Genomic DNA, 22,459 nt, shown 5'->3' on the forward strand with positions numbered 1-22,459 from the left:
GTGTGCAGAGCACTGTACTAAGCGCTTGGGAAGTACAAGTTGGCAACATATAGAGAAAGTCCCTACCCAACAGTGGGCTCACAGTCTAAAAGGGGAAATGGCAGCAAACCTTGTGAGTCCCAGGCCCCTGCCCTAACCCCATGCAGCAGACAAATGGCAGCAAACCTTGTGACTCCCTGGCCCATGCCCTAACCCCATGCAGCAGACAAATGGCATCATTATCAATCGTATTGAGCGCTTACTGTGTGCAGAGCACTGTACTATCAATCAATCAATCGTATTTATTGAGCGCTTACTAAGTGCAGAGCACTGTACTAAGCGCTTGGGAAGTACAAATTGGCAACACATAGAGACAGTCCCTACCCAACAGTGGGCTCACAGTCTAAAAGGGGGAGACAGAGAACAGAACCAAACATAGCAACAAAATAAAATAAATAGGATAGAAATGTACAAGTAAAATAAATAAATAAATAAATAAATAGAGTAATAAATATGTACAACCACATATACATATATACAGGTGCTGTGGGGAAGGGAAGGAGGTAAGATGGGGGGATGGAGAGGGGGACGAGGGGGAGAGGAAGGAAGGGGCTCAGTCTGGGAAGGCCTCCTGGAGGAGGTGAGCTCTCAGCAGGGCCTTGAAGGGAGGAAGAGAGCTAGCTTGGCGGAGGGGCAGAGGGAGGGCATTCCAGGCCCGGGGGATGACGTGGGCCGGGGGTCGACGGCGGGACAGGCGAGAACGAGGTACAGTGAGGAGATTAGCGGTGGAGGAGCAGAGGTTGCGGGCTGGGCAGTAGAAGGAGAGAAGGGAGGTGAGGTAGGAGGGAGCGAGGTGATGGAGAGCCTTGAAGCCCAGGGTGAGGAGTTTCTGCCTGATGCGCAGATTGATTGGTAGCCACTGGAGATTTTTGAGGAGGGGAGTAATATGCCCAGAGCGTTTCTGGACAAAGATAATCCGGGCAGCAGCATGAAGTATGGATTGAAGTGGAGAGAGACACGAGGATGGGAGATCAGAGAGAAGGCTGGTGCAGTAGTCCAGACGGGATAGGATGAGAGCTTGAATGAGCAGGGTAGCAGTTTGGATGGAGAGGAAAGGGCGGATCTTGGCAGTGTTGCGGAGCTGAGACCGGCAGGTTTTGATGACGGCTTGGATGTGAGGGGTGAATGAGAGAGCGGAGTTGAGGATGACACCAAGGTTGCGGGCTTGTGAGACGGGAAGGATGGTGGTGCCGTCAACAAAGATGGGAAAGTCAGGGAGAGGACAAGGTTTGGGAGGGAAGACAAGGAGCTCAGTCTTCAACATGTTGAGCTTTAGGTGGCGGGCGGACATCCAGATGGAGATGTCCTGAAGGCAGGAGGAGATGCGAGCCTGGAGGGAGGGGGAGAGAGCAGGGGCAGAGATGTAGATCTGGGTGTCATCAGCGTAGAGATGATAGTTGAAGCCGTGGGAGCGAATGAGGTCACCAAGGGAGTGAGTGTAGATTGAGAACAGAAGGGGACCAAGCACTGAACCTTGGGGAACCCCCACAGTAAGAGGATGGGAGGGGGAGGAGGAGCCTGTAAAAGAGACTGAGAAAGAACGACCGGAGAGATAAGAGGAGAACCAGGAGAGGACGGAGTCTGTGAAGCCAAGGTCAGATAGCGTGTTGAGGAGAAGGGGGTGGTCCACAGTGTCAAAGGCAGCTGAGAGGTCGAGGAGGATTAGGACAGAATATGAGCCGTTGGATTTGGCAAGCAGGAGGTCATTGGTGACCTTTGAGAGGGCAGTTTCCGTGGAATGAAGGGGACGGAAGCCAGACTGGAGGGGGTCGAGGAGAGAGTTGTTGTTGAGGAATTCTAGGCAGCGCGTGTAGACAACTCGCTCAAGGAGTTTGAAAAGGAATGGTAGGAGGGATATGGGACGATAACTAGAAGGTGAGGTGGGGTCAAGAGAGGGTTTTTTTAAGATGGGAGAGACATGGTCATGTTTGAAGGCAGAGGGGAAGGAACCAGTGGAGAGTGAGCGGTTGAAGATGGAAGTTAAGGAGGGGAGAAGGGATGGAGCGAGAGATTTCATAAGATGAGAGGGAATGGGGTCAGAAGCACAGGTGGCCGGAGTAGCACTTGAGAGGAGGGAGGAGAGTTCCTCTGAGGATACCGCTGGGAAGGATGGGAGAGTAGCAGAGAGTGTTGAGAGCCGGGGGGATGGAGAAAGGGGGGAAGAGACTTTGGGGAGGTCAGACCTGATGGATTTAATTTTGTTAATGAAGTAGGAGGCCAGATCGTTGGGGGTGAGGGAAGGAGGAGGGGGAGGAACCGGGGGCCTGAGAAGGGAGTTGAATGTACGGAAGAGCTGGCGGGGGTGATGGGCATGGGTGTCAATAAGGGAGGAGAAATAGTTTTGTCTGGCAGAAGAGAGGGCTGAGTTAAGGCAGGAAAGGATAAACTTGAAGTGAACGAGGTTGGCATGGTGTTTAGACTTTCGCCAGCAGCGTTCGGCAGCTCGAGCATAAGAGCGAAGGAGGCGGACAGTGGCAGTGATCCAGGGCTGTGGATTAGTGGTGCGAGAGCGGCGAAGGGAAAGGGGAGCGAGTGAGTCTAGCTGAGTAGAAAGGGTAGAGTTGAGAGCAGTAATCTGATCATCAAGACTGGGTAGAGAGGAGAGGGCGGCGAGGTGGGGTGTGAGGCGCTCCGAAAGATGGGTGGGGTCCAGAGAGCGGAGATCTCTGTGAGGGAGTAATACGGATTTACAGGGGAAAGGAGTGTGAGTGAGGAGGCAGGTGAGAAGATTATGATCAGAGAGAGGGATTACAGAGTTGGTGAGGGTGGACACAGTGCAGCGGTAGGAGATGATGAGGTCGAGGGTATGACCAAGTTGGTGAGTGGGCGAGGTGGGGTGGAGGAAGAGGTTGGCAGAGTCAAGGAGAGATAGAAGGTGGACGGCAGAGGAGTCGTTAGGGATATCCATGTGTATATTGAAGTCTCCGAGGATCAGAGTGGGCATGAAGAAGGAGAGAAGGAAGGTGAGGAAGGTGAGGTACTAAGCGCTTGGGATGTACAAGTTGGCAACATACAGAGACAGTCCCTACCCAACAGTGGGCTCACAGTCTAAAAGGGGAAATGGCAACAAACCTTGTGACTCCCTGGCCCGTGCCCTAACTCCATGCAGCAGACAAATGGCATCATTATCAAACGTATTTATTGAGCACTTACTGTGTGCAGAGCACTGTACTAAGCACTTGGGAAGTACAAGTTGGCAACATATAGAGACAGTCCCTACCCAGCAGTGGGCTCACAGTCTAAAAGGGGAAATGACAGCAAACCTTGTGACTCCCAGGCCCGTGCCCTAACCCTATGCAGCAGACAAAGGGCAGCAAGTCTTGTGACTCCCTGGGCCGTGCCCTAACCCCATGCAGCAGACAAATGGCATCATTATCAATTGTATTTATTGAGCGCTTACTGTGTGCAGAGCACTGTACTAAGCGCTTGGGAAGTACAAGTTGGCAACGTACAGAGACAGTCCCTACCCAACAGTGGGCTCACAGTCTAAAAGGAGAAATGGCAGCAAACCTTGTGACTCCCAGGCCCCTGCCCTAACCCAATGCAGCAGACAAATAGCAGCAAACCTTGTGACTCCCTGGCCCGTGCCCTAACCCCATGCAGCAGACAAATGGCATCATTATCAATCGTATTTATTGAGCGCTTACTGTGTGCAGAGCACTGTACTAAGCGCCTTGGAAGTACAAGTTGGCAAAATAGAGAGACAGTCCCTACCCAACAGTGGGCTCACAGTCTAAAAGGGGAAATGGCAGCAAACCTTGTGACTCCCAGGCCCCTGCCCTAACCCTATGCAGCAGACAAACGGCAGCAAACCTTGAGACTCCCTGGCCCGTGCCCTAAACCCATGCAGCAGACAAATGGCATCATTATCAATCGTATTTATTGAGCGCTTACTGTGTGCAGAGCACTGTACTAAGCGCTTGGGAAGTACAAGTTGGCAAAATATAGAGACAGTCCCTACCCAACAGTGGGCTCACGGTCTAAAAGGGGAAATGGCAGCAAACTTTGTGACTCCCAGGCCCGTGCCCTAACCCTATGCAGCAGACAAACGGCATCATTATCAATCGTATTTATTGAGCGCTTACTGTGTGCAGAGCACTGTACTAAGCGCTTGGGAAGTACAAGTTGGCAACATACAGAGACAGTCCCTACCCAACAGTGGGCTCACAGTCTAAAAGGAGAAATGGGAGCAAACCTTGTGACTCCCAGGCCCGTGCCCTAACCCTATGCAGCAGACAAAACCTTGTGACTCCCTGGCCCGTGCCCTAACCCCATGCAGCAGACAAATGGCATCATTATCAGTCATATTTATTGAGCACTTACTGTGTGCAGAGAACTGTACTAAGCGCTTGGGAAGTACAAGTTGGCAACATAGAGAGACAATCCCTACCCAACAGTGGGCTCACAGTCCAAAAGGGGAAATGGCAGCAAACCTTGTGACTCCCAGGCCCATGCCCTAACCCTATGCAGCAGAAAAACGGCAGCAAACCTTGTGACTCCCTGGCCCCTACCCTAACCCTATGCAGCAGACAAATGGCATCATTATCAGTCGTATTTATTGAGCACTTACTGTGTGCAGAGAACTGTACTAAGCGCTTGGGAAGTACAAGTTGGCAACAAAGAGAGACAGTCCCTACCCAACAGTGGGCTCACAGTCTAAAAGGAGAAATGGCAGCAAACCTTGTGACTCCCAGGCCCGTGCCCTAACCCTATGCAGCAGACAAATGGCATCATTATCAATCGTATTTATTGAGCGCTTACTGTGTGCAGAGCACTGTACTAGGCACTTGGGAAGTACAAGTTGGCAACATAGAGAGACAGTCCCTACCCAACAGTGGGCTCACAGTCTAAAAGGGGAAATGACAGCAAACCTTGTGACTCCCAGGCCCGTGCCCTAACCCTATGCAGCAGACAAAGGGCAGCAAGTCTTGTGACTCCCTGGGCCGTGCCCTAACCCCATGCAGCAGACAAATGGCATCATTATCAATTGTATTTATTGAGCGCTTACTGTGTGCAGAGCACTGTACTAAGCGCTTGGGAAGTACAAGTTGGCAACGTAGAGAGACAGTCCCTACCCAACAGTGGGCTCACAGTCTAAAAGGAGAAATGGCAGCAAACCTTGTGACTCCCAGGCCCCTGCCCTAACCCTGTGCAGCAGACAAACGGCAGCAAACCTTGTGACTCCCTGGCCCGTGCCCTAACCCCATGCGGCAGACAAATGGCATCATTATCAATCGTATTTATTGAGCGCTTACTGTGTGCAGAGCCCTGTACTAAGCGCTTGGGAAGTACAAGTTGGCAAAATATAGAGACAGTCCCTACCCAACAGTGGGCCCACAGTCTAAAAGGGGAAATGGCAGCAAACCTTGTGACTCCCAGGCCCCTGCCCTAACCCTATGCAGCAGACAAACGGCAGCAAACCTTGTGACTCCCTGGCCCGTGCCCTAAACCCATGCAGCAGACAAATGGCATCATTATCAATCGTATTTATTGAGCGCTTACTGTGTGCAGAGCACTGTACTAAGCCCTTGGGAAGTACAAGTTGGCAAAATATAGAGACAGTCCCTACCCAACAGTGGGCTCACAGTCTAAAAGGGGAAATGGCAGCAAACCTTGTGACTCCCAGGCCCGTGCCCTATCCCTATGCAGCAGACAAACGGCAGCAAACCTTGTAACTCCCTGGCCCGTGCCCTAACCCCATGCAGCAGACAAATGGCATCATTATCAATCGTATTTATTGAGCACTTACTGTGTGCAGAACACTGTACTAAGCGCTTGGGAAGTACAAGTTGGCAACATAGAGAGACAGTCCCTACCCAACAGTGGGCTCACACTCTAAAAGGAGAAACGGCAGCAAACCTTGTGACTCCCTGGCCCGTGACCTAACCCCATGCAGCAGACAAATGGCATCATTATCAATCGTATTTATTGAGCGCTTACTGTGTGCAGAGCACTGTACTAAGCGCTTGGGAAGTACAAGTTGGCAGCATATAGAGACAGTCCCTACCCAACAGTGGGCTCACAGTCTAAAAGGAGAAATGGCAGCAAACCTTGTGACTCCCAGGCTCCTGCCCTAACCCCATGCAGCAGACAAATGGCAGCAAACCTTGTGACTCCCTGGCCCGTGCCCTAACCCTATGCAGCAGACAAACGGCATCATTATCAATCGTATTTATTGAGCGCTTACTGTGTGCAGAGCACTGTACTAAGCGCTTGGGAAGTACAAGTTGGCAACATATAGAGACAGTCCCTACCCAACAGTGGGCTCACAGTCTAAAAGGGGAAATGGCAGCAAACCTTTTGACTCCCAGGCCCGTGCCCTATCCCTATGCAGCAGACAAACGGCAGCAAACCTTGTAACTCCCTGGCCCGTGCCCTAACCCCATGCAGCAGACAAATGGCATCATTATCAATCGTATTTATTGAGCACTTACTGTGTGCAGAACACTGTACTAAGTGCTTGGGAACTACAAGTTGGCAACATAGAGAGACAGTCCCTACCCAACAGTGGGCTCACAGTCTAAAAGGAGAAATGGCAGCAAACCTTGTGACTCCCAGGCCCCTACCCTAACCCCATGCAGCAGACAAACGGCAGCAAACCTTGTGACTCCCTGGCCCGTGACCTAACCCCATGCAGCAGACAAATGGCATCATTATCAATCGTATTTATTGAGCACTTACTGTGTGCAGAGCACTGTACTAAGCGCTTGGGAAGTACAAGTTGGCAACATAGAGAGACAGTCCCTACCCAACAGTGGGCTCACGGTCTAAAAGGGGAAATGGCAGCAAACCTTTTGACTCCCAGGCCCGTGCCCTAATCCTATGCAGCAGACAAACTGCAGCAAACCTTGTGACTCCCTGGCCCGTGCCCTAACCGCATGCAGCAGACAAATGGCATCATTATCAATCATATTTATTGAGCGCTTACTGTGTGCAGAGCACTGTACTAAGCGCTTGGGAAGTACAAGTTGGCAACATATAGAGACAGTCCCTACCCAACAGTGGGCTCACAGTCTAAAAGGAGAAATGGCAGCAAACCTTGTGACTCCCAGGCCCGTGCCCTAACCCTATGCAGCAGACAAATGGCAGCAAACCTTGTGACTCCCTGGCCTGTGCCCTAACCCCATGCAGCAGACAAATGGCATCATTATCAATTATATTTATTGAGCGCTTACTGTGTGCAGAGCACTGTACTAAGCGCTTGGGAAGTACAAGTTGGTAACGTATAGAGACAGTCCCTACCCAACAGTGGGCTCACAGTCTAGAAGGGGAAATGGCAGCAAACCTTTTGACTCCCAGGCCCGTGCCCTAACCCTATGCAGCAGACAAACGGCATCATTATAAATTGTATTTATTGAGCGCTTACTGTGTGCAGAGCACTGTACTAGTCACTTGGGAAGTACAAGTTGGCAACATAGAGAGACAGTCCCTACCCAACAGTGGGCTTACAGTCTAAAAGGGGAAATGGCAGCAAACCTTGTGACTCCCAGGCCCGTGCCCTAGCCCTATGCAGCAGACAATCGGCATCATTATCAATCGTATTTATTGAGCGCTTACTGTGTGCAGAGCACTGTACTAAGCGCTTGGGAAGTACAAGTTGGCAACATATAGAGACAGTCCCTACCCAACAGTGGGCTCACAGTCGAAAAGGAGAAATGGCAGCAAACCTTGTGACTCCCAGGCCCGTGCCCTAACCCTATGCAGCAGACAAATGGCAGCAAACCTTGTGACTCCCTGGCCTGTGCCCTAACCCCATGCAGCAGACAAATGGCATCATTATCAATCGTATTTATTGAGCGCTTACTGTGTGCAGAGCACTGTACTAAGCGCTTGGGAAGTACAAGTTGGCAACATAGAGAGAAATTCCCTACCCAACAGTGGGCTCACAGTCTAAAAGGAGAAATGGCAGCAAACCTTGTGACTCCGAGGCCTGTGCCCTAACCCTATGCAGCAGACAAACGGCAGCAAACCTTGTGACTCCCAGGCCCCTGCCCTAACCCTATGCAGCAGACAAATGGCATCATTATCAATCGTATTTTTTGAGCGCTTACTGTGTGCAGAGCACTGTACTAAGCGCTTGGGAAGTACAAGTTGGCAACATATAGAGACAGTCCCTACCCAACAGTGGGCTCACAGTCTAAAAGGAGAAATGGCAGCAAACCTTGTGACTCCCAGGCCCGTGCCCTAACCCTATGCAGCAGACAAATGGCATCATTATCAATCGTATTTATTGAGTGCTTACTGTGTGCAGAGCACTGTACTAGGCACTTGGGAAGTACAAGTTGGCAACATAGAGAGACAGTCCCTACCCAACAGTGGGCTCACAGTCTAAAAGGGGAAATGGCAGCAAACCTTTTGACTCCCAGGCCCGTGCCCTAGCCCTATGCAGCAGACAAACTGCAGCAAACCTTGTGACTCCCTGGCCCGTGCCCTAACCCCATGCAGCAGACAAATGGCATCATTATCAATCGTATTTATTGAGCACTTACTGTGTGCAGAGCACTGTACTAAGCGCTTGGGAAGTACAAGTTGGCAATATATAGAGACAGTCCCTACCCAACAGTGGGCGCACAGTCTAAAAGGGGAAATGGCAGCAAACCTTGTGACTCCCAGGCCCGTGCCCTAACCCTATACAGCAGACAAACGGCAGCAAACCTTGTGACTCCCTGGCCCGTGCCCTAACCCCATGCAGCAGACAAATGGCATCATTATCAATCGTATTTATTGAGCGCTTACTGTGTGCAGAGCACTGTACTAAGCGCTTGGGAAGTACAAGTTGGCAACATATAGAGACAGTCCCTACCCAACAGTGGGCTCACAGTCTAAAAGGAGAAATGGCAGCAAACCTTGTGACTCCCAGGCCCGTGCCCTAACCCTATGCAGCAGACAAACGGCAGCAAACCTTGTGACTCCCTGGCCCGTGCCCTAACCCCATGCAGCAGACAAATGGCATCATTATCAATCGTATTTATTGAGCGCTTACTGTGTGCAGAGCACTGTACTAAGCGCTTGGGAAGTACAAGTTGGCAACGCATAGAGACAGTCCCTACCCAACAGTGGGCTCACAGTCTAAAAGGGGAAATGGCAGCAAACCTTGTGACTCCCAGGCCCGTGCCCTAACCCTATGCAGCAGACAAATGGCATCATTATCAATCGTGTTTATTGAGTGCTTACTGTGTGCAGAGCACTGTACTAAGCGCTTGGGAAGTACAAGTTGGCAACATAGAGAGACAGTCCCTACCCAACAGTGGGCTCACGGTCTAAAAGGGGAAATGGCAGCAAACCTTTTGACTCCCGGGCCCGTGCCCTAGCCCTATGCAGCAGACAAAGGGCAGCAAATCTTGTGACTCCCTGGCCCGTGCCCTAACCCCATGCAGCAGACAAATGGCATCACTATCAATCGTATTTATTGAGCGCTTACTGTGTGCAGAGCACTGTACTAGGCGCTTGGGAAGTACAAGTTGGCAACATAGAGAGACAGTCCCTACCCAACAGTGGGCTCACAGTCTAAAAGGAGAAATGGCAGCAAACCTTGTGACTCCCTGGCCCGTGCCCTAACCCCATGCAGCAGACAAATGGCATCATTATCAATCGTATTTATTGAGCACTTACTGTGTGCAGACCATTGTACTAAGCGCTTGGGAAGTACAAGTTGGCAACATATAGAGACAGTCCCTACCCAACAGTGGGCTCACAGTCTAAAAGGAGAAATAGCAGCAAACCTTCTGACTCCCAGGCCCGTGCCCTAAACCTATGCAGCAGACAAACGGCAGCATACCTTGTGACTCCCTGGCCCGTGCCTTAACCCCATGCAGCAGACAAATTGCATCATTATCAATCATATTTATTGAGCGCTTACTGTGTGCAGAGCACTGTACTAGGCACTTGGGAAGTACAAGTTGGCAACATAGAGAGACAGGCCCTACCCAACAGTGGGCTCACAGTCTAAAAGGAGAAATGGCAGCAAACCTTGTGACTCCCAGGCCCGTGCCCCAACCCTGTGCAGCAGACAAACGGCAGCAAACCTTGTGACTCCCTGGCCCGTGCCCTAACCCCATGCAGCAGACAAATGGCATCATTATCAATCGTATTCATTGAGCACTTACTGTGTGCAGAGCACTGTACTAAGCGCTTGGTAAGTACAAGTTGGCAACACAGAGAGACAGTCCCTACCCAACAGTGGGCTCACAGTCTAAAAGGGGAAATGGCAGCAAACCTTTTGACTCCCGGGTCCGTGCCCTAACCCTATGCAGCAGACAAATGGCAGCAAACTTTGTGACTCCCTGGCCTGTGCCCTAACCCCATGCAGCAGACAAATGGCATCATTATCAATTATATTTATTGAGCGCTTACTGTGTGCAGAGCACTGTACTAAGCGCTTGGGAAGTACAAGTTGGTAACGTATAGAGACAGTCCCTACCCAACAGTGGGCTCACAGTCTAGAAGGGGAAATGGCAGCAAACCTTTTGACTCCCAGGCCCGTGCCCTAACCCTATGCAGCAGACAAACGGCATCATTATCAATTGTATTTATTGAGCGCTTACTGTGTGCAGAGCACTGTACTAGTCACTTCGGAAGTACAAGTTGGCAACATAGAGAGACAGTCCCTACCCAACAGTGGACTCACAGTCTAAAAGGGGAAATGGCAGCAAACCTTGTGACTCCCAGGCCCGTGCCCTAACCCTATGCAGCAGACAAACGGCAGCAAACCTTGTGACTCCCTGGCCCGTGCCCTATCCCTATGCAGCAGACAAATGACATCATTATCAATCATATTTATTGAGCGCTTACTGTGTGCAGAGCACTGTACTAAGCACTTGGGAAGTACAAGTTGGCAACATAGAGAGACAGTCCCTACCCAACAGTGGGCTCACAGTTTAAAAGGAGAAATGGCAGCAAACCTTGTGACTCCCAGGCCCATGCCCTAACCCTATGCAGCAGACAAACGGCATCATTATCAATTGTATTTATTGAGCGCTTACTGTGTGCAGAGCACTGTACTAGGCACTTGGGAAGTACAAGTTGGCAACATAGAGAGACAGTCCCTACCCAACAGTGGGCTTACAGTCTAAAAGGGGAAATGGCAGCAAACCTTGTGACTCCCAGGCCCGTGCCCTAGCCCTATGCAGCAGACAAGCGGCATCATTATCAATCGTATTTATTGAGCGCTTACTGTGTGCAGAGCACTGTACTAAGCGCTTGGGAAGTACAAGTTGGCAACATATAGAGACAGTCCCTACCCAACAGTGGGCTCACAGTCTAAAAGGAGAAATGGCAGCAAACCTTGTGACTCCCAGGCCCGTGCCCTAACCCTATGCAGCAGACAAACGGCAGCAAACCTTGTGACTCCCTGGCCCGTGCCCTAACCCCATGCAGCAGACAAATGGCATCATTATCAATCGTATTTATTGAGCGCTTACTGTGTGCAGAGCACTGTACTAAGCGCTTGGGAAGTACAAGTTGGCAACGCATAGAGACAGTCCCTACCCAACAGTGGGCTCAACAGTCTAAAAGGGGAAATGGCAGCAAACCTTGTGACTCCCAGGCCCGTGCCCTAACCCTATGCAGCAGACAAATGGCATCATTATCAATCGTGTTTATTGAGTGCTTACTGTGTGCAGAGCACTGTACTAAGCGCTTGGGAAGTACAAGTTGGCAACATTTAGAGACAGTCCCTACCCAACAGTGGGTTCACAGTCTAAAAGGAGAAATGGCAGCAAACCTTGTGACTCCCAGGCCCCTGCCCTAACCCCATGCAGCAGACAAACGGCAGCAAACCTTGTGACTCCCAGGCCCATGCCCTAACCCTATGCAGCAGACAAATGGCATCATTATCAATCGTATTTATTGAGCGCTTACTGTGTGCAGAGCACTGTACTAAGCACTTGGGAAGTACAAGTTGGCAATGTATAGAGACAGTCCCTACCCAACCGTGGGCTCACAGTCTAAAAGGGGAAATGGTAGCAAACCTTGTGACTCCCAGGCCCGTGCCCTAACCCTATGTAGCAGACAAGCTGCAGCAAACCTTGTAACTCCCCACATTGCCCCTCAGATGGTGGAAAGTCTGAGAACTCAATTCTAATTATCTCTTGCTTTATCTTAATTTGGAGAATTGTTTGAAAATCACTAAAACAGATGCTAAGAAAATCGGCACGGAGCTGGATAGGTCAGCTGAGACCATGTGGTGTACTCACTGGGCAGAAACCAGAGCTGTGGAGCTCCTCCTGAAGCTTCCCCTGGTTTGTAAGTGGCATAGCTTGAGGAGGCTTTGGGACTTCCATGCAACTCCAGGGACCTCGGGCCACTCGATCACCGGATGGCTGGCTAGGCTGCAAAATTTGAATTTGGGGTATAGGGTCAAGAACTAAAGCCCAGGAGACAGCTAGATTGTGGGAAGAGGGGAAGTTCTTCTCTCCTTGAACTGGAAAGTGGCTGCATTCCCTGCAGGCACACACCACGATTCGTTCCAAAGCAAATGATGTGGTCAGATTATATTCACCAATCATAACTGACACCAGCTGACACCATCCTGATTGGAGAGGAGCCAGTGAGCAAGCAGGTGCCTGCATCTGCAGTGAAAAATGAAGCCAATTCCAAGGTGCTACTTGAGTGTAAAGAGATTCTTTGAACTGTTTTTCAACGGAGTAGTGCTTCTCAGAGGTGGTTCTTGAATAGAGGCATTCTTTTCACCTAAACAGATTTTTTTTTAAAGATGTTGAGACCTCTCACCCAATCCCCAACTACCCTCTGTAAATGATGAATAATAGACCAAACATACTGCAGCTAGCTCCTGTTAACGATCAACTTTCAGAAATAATTTTTACTTCTTCGTTTCCTTGGCTGACCCTTCTTTTCTTTAGCTTATAAAAGTTGGGATCTTGCAAAGCTCAGTCCTTGTTTTCTACTCTTCTCACTTTCTAATCACTCTCAAGCAGCTCATCCAGGCAACTGGCTTCATCTTTCACCTCTGGTATGAATGACTCCCAAATCCACATCTCCAACCCTGACATTTCACCTGATCTACTATGTGCTGTTTTCTCCAGCCTTCCTGGCATCTCAATCTGGGTCAACCAATGGCACCTTCAACTTTACATGTCCAAGTTTCTAAGCATGTCTGCTCGTGAAATGGTATTCTTTAGTTGGAGGTCATGCATATCCTCCAGGCATTTGGGCATCTCTCTTTAACAATTCCTGTAGTCATGGTTTCTTATCCTCCTCTTGCTCAGGTTAGAATGGGAAAAGTCTTTGAGCTTCTTGCCAGTGTATGTTCTGGGGGTTGTCAATGCAAGAAGAAAATCACATTTGTGGGGAAAAAAACCAGTGTAACTTGGAAGAGTTTTTAATTTTTTTTAATGATACTCACTGATTGTGTGTGAAAAGATATTATTCATCTCTAGAAATTTTCCATGAAGAGAAAAAGCCCTAAAAGGACTCAAGAGTTTTTAGGTCAGAGCTGGCCAGCAAGGGGAGCTGGCTATGTCTTACAGAATAGAGTTGGCCTGCAGGTAACATACACATAAATTCCTTTTCTGCAGAAGAACTTCCTTCTCTGAGACCTCCAGGTGAAGGTTAAATCTCAAATGCCGGTTATATAATACAATTAACTGTGGTATTAGTTAAGCACTTACTAGGTGCCAAGCAATGTGCTAAGAGCTGGAATATATACAATATAACCAGATCAGACATCATCTTTCTCCCACATGGGGCTCACAATCTAAAGTGGAGGGAGAACGGGCATTGAGTCCCCATTTTACTGATAAGGAAACTGGGGCACAGAGACATGCCCATGGTCATGCAAAAAGCAAGTGACTGAGCCACAGTTAGGTGTCAGGCTTTCACTACAGGGCCATGAATTTTTCTCCAAGCCTTTGCTCTGGACCCCAGAGTGCCTAAGTAAGGCCTTAGATGGAAGCAAGAAAAGAAGCTGGAGCTGTCAGCACATCTTGTTCCAGTGGATAAATCCCTAAACGGTGACCTCTCAGTCCAACAGCTCTAGACAGGGACAGGCTTCAAACATGATCAAAAGAGAAACTTGAATCCAGCAGGGAGAAAATATCCAAGGCCCTGTTTTTATCATCCCACGTTCGCACTTCATTTTGTACTAGCATAAAGGACACCAAGGATGGCTTCACCCTTTAAATGCCTACATTTCTCACCCTCCTTTCCTATAAGCGTTCAGGCCACGTCTCAGCCTCAAGACCCTGCCAAGGATCCTGATTGCCACACTTCTTATCTCTTCAGCTAATTAATCTCATTGAAGGAATAATTCATTAGGTAAAGGATTGGTGGGGGTTTTTTATCCTGTTCCTCCTCATTTACCTGGCACCTGCCTTCAGAGAGCCCTTCTCACCAATATGATTAGTATTTCAGGATGAGGGTAGCAATCCAGGTTAGCTGCCAGTGCTCCCCAGGTTCAGTGCTTGGCACACAATAGGCCCTTCATAAATTTGGTTGTTAATGATGGCGATGATGATGATGTTGATGTTGTCAGGGATTTTGTCATTAGCAGGGTATAATGTGGAGATTTGGGAATCATGGAACAGTAAGGACTCATCCCCAAGAGGTCATCTGATCCATCCCTCTGTTTCTGTGCAGCTAAATGACAAAGCAATTCAGAGTAGATTATTGACTGTCTGTGCATTACTTAAAGATCCTTAGAGATATTTGATTTGATCCAGTATATATTCTCCCTAACCACAAAGAAGCTTTTCCATCTCTTTCTGACACAGAACCATTTCCTCTTATACAACTGGTAAATGTTCTCCTCACAAAACCCTTCATATACTTGAAGACAGTTACTCTGTTGCCACCCCTCAAGTTTTTTTTCTTTAGCAGGTCATTTACCCCAAAGCCCAGGATCTGTGTCTAGACAGGAAACCACCTAGGCTGAAGACCTCAGAGGGGCTAAGAATGAGAACCACTTCAGTTGAGTGGGGCAAGAAAGGTCTGGGAAAGGCCCCTCTGCTGATTTGGGATGAATAGGGGCCAAAGTCAAACTTGTCCAAAGCCATTCATTCATTCAATCATATTTACTGATCGCTTACTGTGTGCAGAGCACTGTAGTAAGCACTTGGGAGAGTATAATATAACAAGTAGACACATTCCCTGCCCACAACGAGCTTACAGTCTAGAGGATTTTTCCTGCTCCTGACATCCCGGATTGCCATTTTAAAGCAGAGTGTGGGGTGGGTGTGACTGTAAGTCGATCACTGAAGCCACTTTCCGGGCTGCTACCAGAGTCACTGGGCTCTACTCACCCTTCCTCTAAGTTTGACATCTCTGGATTGGATAGGAAGAGAGAAGGAAGGGAGGATTACCTCAAGGGAAGGAGGTAATCAACACTGGAAGCCATGCCCCTTTTCCCTCCCTTTTGCATCACCTGAGCCCCATGTGGAACATGGCCTGTGTCCAGCTGATTAGCTTGTATCTACATCTGACTTAGTACAGTGCCTGGCACATAGTATATGCTTAAATATCATTAAAAAAAAAAGAAGGAAAAAAACCCTCTTTCAAAGCCCAAACTGAGTCTTTTGCTAAATGTTACTGGGTTTTCCTCCATAATATTTCCAAAATCCACCCCTTCTTCTCCATCCAAACAGCCACCAGGCTGGTCCAAGCACTTTTTTTACTTGTCCCTTGTCTACTATGCCTTAATTATTGTATTAGCCTTCCCTGCCTTTGGTCTCTACCCTCTCCCATCTGTACCTCATTCTCCTGCTCAGATATTTTTTCTAAAACTTTGTGTACACGTTTCTTTCCCCTAGCACCCCTCCAGTCCTCAAAAACCTTCAAGGATTTCCCATTCTTCTCTAAATTAAGCAGAAAATTCTGACCATTGGCTTTAAGACTATCTCCCTCTTCCTTAACTACTCTCTTGTCCCACAACTCCCCTTCTTCTCAAGATAGCATATTTATTGTGCATCATTATCATCTCTTCTGCCTTCAACCCTTCCCTCGCTCACACCCTTCCACCAGCCTGCAACTCACCTCCACTTTCAAATTCAGCAGAACACATTTTCAAAGCTGAAATCACATCTCCTTCAGAAGGATTTCCCTGATTAATTTCTCTTCCCCTGAGGTCATATCCCCCAACTATTACTTGAGTACTTCTGCACCAGCTGCGCACCAGTAAACGTCTGTACAAATCAACATACATACATGAACTCATCTTCTTTCTTCTTCCTTTCTGTAAATTATTTCATTGTCTAACTCCCCCATTAGATTGTAAGCTCTTGGAGAGAAGGGATCATTCATTTCTATTAACTTTATTGTACTCACCCAAGCATTCATACAATATTCTGTAAACTTTGAGTATTTAGTTGATTGATGGATTGTAACCCAGATAGGATATTAGTTCATTTTCTTCCCTCTCCCTTAAAGAAGGAAGATGGATAGGTCATTCTGAGACTCCTATCAAACTGGATTTAGAGGCAGGTTAAGCAGGTAGGCAAAATGGTTCATCATCTGGGACAAGTTTTAAGGAATCACCAGATTTAGTGGTCCCTTTGGTAGCCTAGGCTTAAAACAGTTCTTTGTGAATGAGTGGTAGCCTATATGTAATGGCCTTGGACTGTCAAGTTTGCCACATTCAGGGGGCCTTGGTGAGGCAACAGTAGCCCTTTCTGGGCAGGGAAAGACAAAAAGGGGTGGGAGAGGATTTCAAGTGTGAAAATATGTTCCATTTCAGTGCCTCTACTTTGTAAGCCTTCCCCAATTAGAGTTAGACTCAGCAACCAAAGGTCCTGGGCTGAATCCAGAGAAGGGGAGCTTCTCAGAGCAAATTCCTGAAATGGCAAGACGTTCTAGTCTTTTAAACTCTCCCTTCCTTAACCTCCAGCTCCAGGCACAAAGTAGTCATTTCCTCAGGGCTGCTGAGATGTGATTCTGTCTGCTTAGGAAGTTCATCCCTGAAATGTGATTCTCTTTCAGAATCCAAGTTCCCCCTTGAGAAACGATTTTGGCCAGGAAGAAACAAAAGGGGAACACTTTCACTGCAAACAAGGCATTTCAGATACCTCAGGTCTTTGAGCAGACCAATACCTTCACCAAGACTTTTGACTTCGGTTTGTAAGCTTCTTGAGGGCAAGGATAATATTCTACCTACACTATTGTGCTCTCCCAAATGCACACAGTAGGGAGTCAATAAATACCATTGATTGACTGACTTTCAAGTCAATGCAAGTTCTACTTCAGAGTTGCTTTGGCTCATTTTTCAACTGCTAATCAGGAGAGAAATGTGGAAAGGATGAGACACATCAGCTTGTAATGGAAATTCAGTTCTAATGGACTCCTGGTGAGGAATAGGAAAAGAGAAGTGATGTAAAAAATCTTCAATGCCTAATAAAATTCATTCATTCCATCAAGGTTTATTTGCTTTTTAAAATCACACCTGCACCTGATGCTAACTGCTCCTTGAGGACTGAGTTTTCAAACAGAATCATGCTTGTATCCCTGCACCTGTAGAGAGAAAGGTGTATTTTTTCCCTTTCTCCCCCCCATTCAGAGTTTCAATTTGACCATTCCAGAAAAGTTTAACTACCAGAAGCTTCCCAGCCCCGGCACCAGGGGCTTTTCCACCTACTATTGCAGCTCCAATCATTCACATAAGCCTCGGCTGCTTTTCCAAGCTGAACCCCAAGTCTGTGTCTTATGAGCTTTCCTTCTGCATATCCAGACTTTGATTGGGGTTTGTTCTGCAATGTGCTCAGCTGAGCCTATGTCACTCTAAGTGAAAACCAAATCAAGCCTCTTCATCCTGTTCTGTTACCCAGTGCCATTGAATGAGAGAGCTCTTCAGACAGGTAGTATCAGACCAAAAATGCTCAAGAACCACAGTATTCACCCCAGATTTGAGTTGGAAATGATCTGTTACTGCTATGTTATAGAAATATTTTCCTCTGTTTAAACTAAAAATGCCCCGATTGAAAAATAAAGCAAGTCATTTAAAATGTTTTTCTTTTTCCCCTCTTTCTCGTCTGTTTTCCAGAAGGTCCAGCAGTACACAGTCATTGTGCAGGCCACTGATATGGAGGGTAATCTTAATTATGGCCTCTCAAACACGGCAACAGCAATCATTACGGTGACTGATGTGAATGACAGCCCACCAGAATTCACTGCCACCACTGTAAGTATCAATACATCAGGACAATGATGCATGGACACTCAATGTGTATGTAATTGATGAGCATTTGATATTGCTTGTCTCTGTTTAGCAGTTTGACAGGTCAAAAGAATTTGATAGATAACAGAGTAACAAAGACTTTCAGCAAAAAGCAGAGTGATTCATGAACCAACAGAACGAAGGCCTACCGGTTTTTTGGAAGGACTGAGAGAGAAGAGAATGTGCCCAAAAGAAGGGCCAACACTGCAAGGAGGAAGAGAGAGGTGTGAGCTCATCTGTAGCTGACATAGGGAAGCTGTTTTGCTAGAGCTTTATCTCGAGACCCCAGATGCTCCGAGGATAGATAGGGTTGGGTCCTGCTTCAGAAGGGCAGACAGTCGGAATGGTGATATACTGGTTTCCAGCACAAGGCATGTTTCACAAATAATCTCATGGGTTTCTGTCTGGCTCCCTGTAAAATGAAAGGGAGATTGAGTTTGTGAAAATGAATTTGAAATCAGATGTTGAGTTTAGGCCTCAGTAACTATATGGCTTTAAGGCCATGTCGGTAGATTATTGGTAGAAAGGAAAATAGAGATTGCAATGGGTACAAGCTACCTTGCATTGCCCTTCCCTGGGCATGTTTCATCCAGGCATGGGTCATCTCCTATGCAGATGAACCAATTCCTGGTTTTCCTCCCACTCCTCTTTCTCCTTCCCACTCTGCAGTCCAATCGTTTGATCAGTTAACCGTTCAACAGAACTTCCCTCCAGAGGATGAGTAGAGAACGGGAAAGTAGGTAAAAATTTGATTTTTATTAACTGACCTGATATGAGGTTGCTTAGCTGTTTACCAGGGATGCTTGCAGATGCTGCCCCCATGACTATGAAACACTGAGTATTGGCTGGATAAATTAGTGCTCAAACACTAGTATTTATTGAATGCTTACTCTGTGCAGAGCACTGTACTAAGTGGTAAACTCGCCCTCTGATGGCAAGGATTGCTTACAGTGCAGCACCCTGTTCATTCTCCCCTTTTCCCCCACCCAACTAACCTGCTCTGCTTGTTACATTGTTTCATTCAATCGTATTTATTGAGCACTTACTGTGTGTAAAGCCCTGTTACATACCTCTAAAAGAGCCTGAATCTCTCATACAAAAGGGAGAATTGCATTGTTCAAGGGAACGTGGTAATTTTGCCATTGGGTTCTTCAAACAATTCCATATTAAAGGGTTCTTTTCTTAGTCGTGAATTTGTTAGCATCATAGACTGACTGTCCTAGTGAGTCTGACAAGTCAGATCTACTCCTTTATCTAATGTCATTCCTATTAGAAAAGATTTTACCTGAAATGGAAGGACTTATTAGGAGCCAAGAAATTTAGAGAAACCAGGGTTAGTTCTTACAAATGGAAGACACCCCTAAGAGAGGTCAAAGAATTTGGAGGAAATCGGAGATCTAAGAATCTCATCTGCTGAATACCTGTTGAGTTTGTGACAGGGTTTCTGAGATATGCCGTTTGTTGCCATATGAAAAGGGACTGAAGCTGTGAGGTGGTCCCAACTACATGATAGACTGTGGGTTAGAGGTTTAATCAATCAAAAAATCAATCATATTTGTTGAGAGCTTACTGTGTGCTGAGCACTGTACTAAGCACTTGGAACAGTATAATGTAAGAGATTTGGTAGACACAATCCCTGCCCACAAGGAGCTAAGAATCTAGAGGGAGAGACAATCATTAATGTAAATAAATAAATTATGGATATGCACGTAAGTGAGGTGGGGCTGAGGTTGGAGTGAGTAAAGGGTGCAAATCTTAGTGTAAGCGTGACACAGAATGGAGTAGGTGAAGAGGAAATGAAGACTTTATCAGGATGACCTCTTGGAGGAAATGTGCTTTTAATAAGGCTTCAAAGGTGATCGTCTGTCAGAAGTGAATTGGGAGGGAGTTCCAAGCTGAGTCAGGATGTGAGCAAGGGGTTGGTGGAGAGATAGATAAGATTGAGGTACAGTGAGAAGATTGGCTTTAGAGGTGTGAAGTGTGCAGACTGGATTGTCTTAGGAGAGCATCCACCGCCTTCTAGACTGTGAACCCACTGTTGGGTAGGGACCGTCTCTATATGTTGCCAACTTGTACTTCCCAAGTGCTTAGTACAGTGCTCTGCACACAGTAAGTGCTCAATAAATATGATTGAAGTAATGAATGAATCAAGGTAAGGTAGGAAGATGCAAGATGACAGTACTGTAAAGCAGCTGGAAAAGAGTTTCTGTTCGATGCTGAGGTGGGTGGGCAACCACTGGAGGTTCTTGAGGAGTGGGGAAACATGGGCCAGTTGATTTTGTAGAAAAATGTTCCAGGTAGCAAAGTATGGACTGAAGTGAGGAGAACAGGAGGAAGGGAAATCTGCAAGGAGGCTGATGCAGAAATCAAGGTGGTATAGAGTAAATGCTTGGATTAACATGGTAGCAGTTAGGATGGAGAGGAAAGGGAGGATTTTAGCGATGCCGTGAAGGTTGAACCATCAGGATTTGGTGACATTGAATATATGGATTGAATGAGAAAGGTGAGGCATGGATAATTCCAAGGTTACAGGCTTTTGAGATTGGGAGGGTGGTGATGCTGTCTATAGTGATGGGAAAGTCAGGGGGAAGACAGGATTTGGGTGGGAAGATGAGAATGTCCCACCAACACCTCAAACTTAACATGTTCTTCAAGGAAGTGATGGTAGATAGAGAATAGAGGGGGACCTAGAGCTGAGGCTTGAAGGACTTTCACAGTTAGGGTCTGTGAGTCAGGAAGAGCCGGATGAACAGCCAGAGAGATAGGAGAACTAAGTGCTTAGTACAGTGCTCTGCACATGGTAAGTGCTCGATAAATGATTGAATGAATGAATGAGAAAGGATAGTGCCAATGAAGCCAGAGCTGAATAATGTTTCCAAGAGAAGGGGGGATGGACCTCAGTGTAGAAGGTAGCTGAGAGGTTGAGGAGGATTAGGTGGGAGTAGAGGTCATTGTATTTGCCCAGGAGTTCTTTCAGAACTTTGAGAGGGCAGTTTCCTAGGAGTGAAAGGGCATAAGCCAAATGGGAGGGAGTCAAGGAGACAATTGGAGGAGAGGAAGTGGAGGCAGGGGGTGTAGACCACTTGCTCAGGGAGTTTGGAGAGGAATGGTAGGAGGTAGGTGGACTCAGGAGGGTTCCTGGCTCTGATCCAAAATCACTCGAAAACTGAGAAAGGCCTCTAGCTTCTTGGGCCTCTTATGAAATGTAGATATTGATACATATTAAAAAAGTAACTTGAGAACCTCAGTTTAGAGATGCCAAGTTTATTTTGCTCGCATGTCGGGAAAGGCAATGTGAATATTTTCATTCTGGCAAGCAGTCTCCATCTTTGGAAGAAAGTCACTCCATTAATGGAAACTCAGCACAACGATAATGGTGATGATAATATCATCATGATCCTATTCTGCAATGCCATGAGAATTCTGGGCATCCAATGAAGTACTGGGAAGCTAATGTGCAGTTTAAAATGACAGCCTCCAAAGAAGTCTCTTTGGCATAAGAGGGCCCTCTTTAAAGCAAATGGAAGTCACTCCTGGTTTAATGTCATCGTTTCAGCATCAGCTATGTAGAGTCCCAGCTTTGCTTTGCCTCCTGGTAAAGCCGTGATGCCAAGGGGACTGCATCGCTAACCTGCATTTGCGTGAAAACAGAGTGACACCTAGTGCGCTGATGGAGAATGGTGACATGGTCTCCCAGGGCACAGCGTGGGAATCTCAACTGTCCACTGCCTGCAACTGAATTAAAGGCCAATCTGTGCTCCCGCCAGGTTGGATTACACAGCTCGGATTACACAGCTCTGCACTGGAGAATGTGACACCTGGATGGAGGGAAGAAAGGCTACCAAGTTTTATCTTGCAAGGGCTTTAGGGAAAGGCAAGCAAACATGCAGTCGGGCCAGTACTGAGAGTTTAAATAGCGTTGATGCGGGGAGGACCTGGACATGGAAAAGCCACCAGTACAATTGGTCCTAGGATCACTTAAATGATTTGGAAAATTATTCTCTCCCCCCCCACAACCCATCCCAGAGCGCTTGCACTGGCAGTTTTCGAGAGGTCTCTGATGCCTTTTTTATGGAACTAGAGAAAGAGAAGAAAAGGCCAGGATATTTGACAATACACTCTCTACTGAGGACCCCAGGCACTCACTAAACTGGGGAGAATTTACAATGATATTAAATTATGTCCTCACTGAAAGCAACCCTTCTCATTTATTCCTGGTGGTAGACAGAATCTCATTTCAGGCAGGTAGAAAAATCGAAT

General features: G+C 47.4%; 1 protein-coding gene across 1 annotated transcript in view; it reads left to right on the forward strand.

Moving 5' to 3' along the window:
* Positions 1-22,459, forward strand: part of CDH4 (cadherin 4) — a 724,668-nt gene that overhangs the window by 631,060 nt on the left and 71,149 nt on the right. Inside the window, exon 8 of the mRNA XM_038750169.1 lies at positions 18,026-18,163. Within this exon, the coding sequence (XP_038606097.1) occupies positions 18,026-18,163 (138 nt within the window). The remainder of the gene's footprint in view (positions 1-18,025; positions 18,164-22,459) is intronic.

The sequence above is a fragment of the Tachyglossus aculeatus genome, chromosome 8, assembly GCF_015852505.1.
Source record: "Tachyglossus aculeatus isolate mTacAcu1 chromosome 8, mTacAcu1.pri, whole genome shotgun sequence".
NCBI lineage: Eukaryota > Metazoa > Chordata > Mammalia > Monotremata > Tachyglossidae > Tachyglossus > Tachyglossus aculeatus.